The sequence below is a fragment of the Neopelma chrysocephalum genome, unplaced genomic scaffold (assembly GCF_003984885.1).
Source record: "Neopelma chrysocephalum unplaced genomic scaffold, ASM398488v2 Primary Assembly neopelma1_253, whole genome shotgun sequence".
Classification (NCBI taxonomy): domain Eukaryota; kingdom Metazoa; phylum Chordata; class Aves; order Passeriformes; family Pipridae; genus Neopelma; species Neopelma chrysocephalum.
In genome coordinates this window covers 1,981,206-1,984,534 of record NW_020897915.1, presented here as the reverse complement: position 1 = coordinate 1,984,534, position 3,329 = coordinate 1,981,206, and the positions used below count along the sequence as shown (strand labels likewise).

The 3,329-nt window shown below is 57.3% G+C and overlaps 1 protein-coding gene across 5 annotated transcripts in view; it reads left to right on the top strand.

Annotated features, from left to right (window-relative positions):
• Positions 1-3,329, top strand: part of FRMD6 (FERM domain containing 6) — a 19,506-nt gene extending 16,177 nt beyond the window's left edge. For all 5 annotated transcript variants that reach the window (XM_027704103.1, XM_027704102.1, XM_027704099.1 and 2 more), the window contains 4 exons: positions 425-760; positions 1,457-1,582; positions 2,288-2,379; positions 2,483-3,329. In XM_027704103.1, the coding sequence (XP_027559904.1) occupies positions 425-760; positions 1,457-1,582; positions 2,288-2,379; positions 2,483-2,767 (839 nt within the window). In that variant the 3' untranslated portion in view covers positions 2,768-3,329. The remainder of the gene's footprint in view (positions 1-424; positions 761-1,456; positions 1,583-2,287; positions 2,380-2,482) is intronic.

Sequence of the window (3,329 nt, the reverse complement as noted above, 5' to 3'; positions counted from 1 at the left end):
TCTCATCTTATTCTTCCTCCTCATCCTCCTCATCTGCTTCCTCCTCCACCTACTCCTCAGCTGCTTCTTCCTCCTTGTCCTCCTCATCTTCTTCCTTCTCCTCATCTTCATCTTCCTCCTCTCTTTTTCCTCCTCTTCCTGCATCTCCTAATTTTCTTTCTCTTCCTCAACTCTTATTCCTCCTCCTCCTCCTCCCCCTTTGAGGGGCAGCACAGCACAGAGAGCAGCAAGTTTGAGGCTCCCCATCCCACCATCCCTAAATGCCACCAGGGCAAGGCTGGCTCCAGCTGTGTCCCCACGCTGGGCTCGGGTGGCAGTTCCCCCCAGGTGCCCCTGCGTGCTGGGGTGGTCCGTGCCCTTCCAGGGAATCCAGGGCGCCCCGGGGGGTCGGGATGCAGGCCGCTGACGTTGTCCTGCCCTGCAGAGAAGAAGCAGTACCGGGAATCCTACATCAGCGACACCCTCGACCTGGACATGGAGCAGCTGGAGAAGCGCTCGCGCGCCAGCGGCAGCAGCGCCGGCAGCATCCGGCACAAGCGGCTCTCCCGGCATTCCACCGCCAGCCACAGCAGCTCCCACACCTCCGGCATCGAGGCCGACCCCAAACCCAGGGAGATGGGGCCCGACGACGGCTTCTCCGGCGCCGGCGCCCACCGCAAGCTGAAGACCTGCAGCTCCATGACCAGCCACGGCAGCTCCCACACCTCCGGCGTGGAGAGCGGCGGGAAGGACCGGCTGGAGGAGGACTCCCAGGATGACGGTGAGACACCGGTTTGGGCTTTCCAGCGTTGATATGGTTTGGAGCTGGCTCCCTGCCAAGTCTCCAAACCTTACCACAAGAAGTCCCCCCCCACCCCAAACCAAGGGAGAAGAGGGGAAAAAAAAAAAAACAAAAGAACCGAAAACGAGAGAGAGACAAAGCAATATATATAAATATATTTACACTTATATTACAGTTATGTACAGTTGAAATATATCTACAATTTCACAGGGAAAAGGGAAAGGGGAAGGGAAGAACAAAAACCAAAATAATATATATATATATCTCCCGATCAGTAGCCCAAGGTCTATCAACTAAAAGAATTAGCAAATAATATCTTACTACTCTCCTTGGGACAACGGAGAGTCACGTTGGAGCGGCTGCCGGCAGCCTCCGCCTCCCAAGGTCGACAAGGCCTTACCAGGCCTCACTCCCCAACCCGACAGACTCAACAGCAGGGAACCCACACCTCCAAAGCCGCCGGAAGGAAAAAGCGAAGGCCTTTCCTCCCTTCTTCTTATACCCCGGCTTACGTAAAAATCGTGGGGAATACCGGGTAAATCTGGGCACTTCCTTGGTTACAAACTGGTCACCAAGGAAGGCCTAGGCCAAACTACCACAGCCGTGAGTCCCGGCGGGTGATCGGGGTTGGAGGAGTCACATCAGCGGCTCATTCCGCCTTCTTGTCTCCGGCAGAAATCGAGATGCTGGTGGATGACCCCCGGGAGCTGGAGCAGGCTGGAGACATGGAGGTGAGCCCCGACATGTGCGTCTACATCACGGAGGACATGCTGCTGTCCCGCAAGTTCAACGGGCACTCGGGTAAGGCGGTGTGGCCGCTTTCACTTCCAATTCCCCAGCCCAAGTCGTACCTTTGGGGCTTGGAATGAGAGGGTGTTTAAGGTCCCTTCCAAGCCAGGTCATTCTGGGATTCTTTGGTGTTCAGCAGAGTGGAATTAGCCTGAAGTGTCCTTTTGGGACACCGGGAAAAGCCGTTCGCCCAAGTGGGTTGAAGGAGAGATGGGGTAAAAAAAAAGAGGAAACTGCCTCAAGTTGTGCCAGGGGGTGTTTAGGCTGATATTAGGGAAAACTTCTATGTGGAAAGGGTGGTCCAGCCCTGGCACAGCTGCCCAGGGAAGTGGTAGAGTTCCCATCCCTGTAGGGATTTAAAAGCCGTGTGGATGTGGCACTAGGGGACATGGGTTAGTGGTGGCCTTGGCAGTGCTGGAGGAATGGTTGGACTCAGTGATCTTCTCTGGAGCTGTGCCTGCACCCAGGGAGTCACCCACATTTCCAGTTCCGTGCTGGGAGGTTTCTGAGGTACCAGGCTCACTGGGGATGGCTTTGGATGCAGTTCTGGGGGATAATTTGGGATGCTTTGCAGGTAGTGGCACCCTGTTGAGCAGAGGAATGCCTTGTGCCCCAAAGCAGGGACAAGCCCCAGGGGCAGCAGGATTGGATCCCAAGAGAGCTGAGACACCTCAAAATTAACCTTTGCACCCTCCTCTTCCTCCCTTCTCCACGCAGGGCTTATCGTGAAGGAGATCAGCTCCTCCACCTCCAGCTCCTCGGAGACGGTGGTGAAGCTGCGGGGGCAGAGCACCGACTCCCTGCCCCAGGTGCGTGGCCCTTGTGGGGGTTTCGACGGGGCTGCCATTGGGGTTTTTCGGGATTCCCTTGGCTTCCCGGAGGGTCCTGAAGCCTCTTTGCTTTTCCTCCCAGACGTCGTGCAGGAAACCGAAGACGTCGACGGACCGGCACAGCCTGAGCCTGGACGACATCCGGCTCTACCAGAAGGACTTCCTCCAGCTGGCCAACCTGTGCCAGGACACGGCGCAGAGCTACACCTTCGGCTGCGCCCACGGGCTGGACGAGGACGGGCTCTACTGCAACGGCTGCCTGGCCCAGCAGTGCATCAACATCCAGGAGGCCTTCCCCGTCAAAAGAACCAGCAAATACTTCTCCTTGGACCTCACCCACGACGAAGTCCCCGAGTTCGTCGTCTGAGCGCCTCGGGAGGGAGGGGGAGGATGGGACTCCCTGCCCTGCACAGGGGGGGTGTCCACAGCACCTTCCTCCCGCCCCGCCTCGCTCCCCGTTCCTGTGGGAACCGCAGCACTGGGAGGATTGTCCCGATGGGGATCCCCGGGCCCGGCGGATCGACTCCGGATGAGTTTGTGCCAAACACAAGTTGTCTTATTTCGGCTGGGAGAAGCACAGCTCGCCTGACCAGCAGAAGCCCACCCGTGTTTTCTCGTTGTGGCCTCTTCCCCCTCCTCGCCCCCCCCCGTCCGAGACGGCGGCTCCGTGTTGGCAGCTGGAGAGAAAGTGCCAGACTGTTGAGTTCAAGTCAAGCCAAAGAAATGTAAATAACCCTAAAGGCCAGTATGGGAAGGGAGAATTAAGCAATAATGATGTTCCGTGGAGGAAGGCGCGGCTGGGGCAGAGCATCATCCCGGTTCTTCCAAAAACACGTGCTGGGGGTCAGGCCAGAGCGGTTCCCAGCGAGGTGGATGGTGGCTGGGAGTTGGCAGAGCCATTTGCAACTTGTTTTAATCTTTTTCTTTAA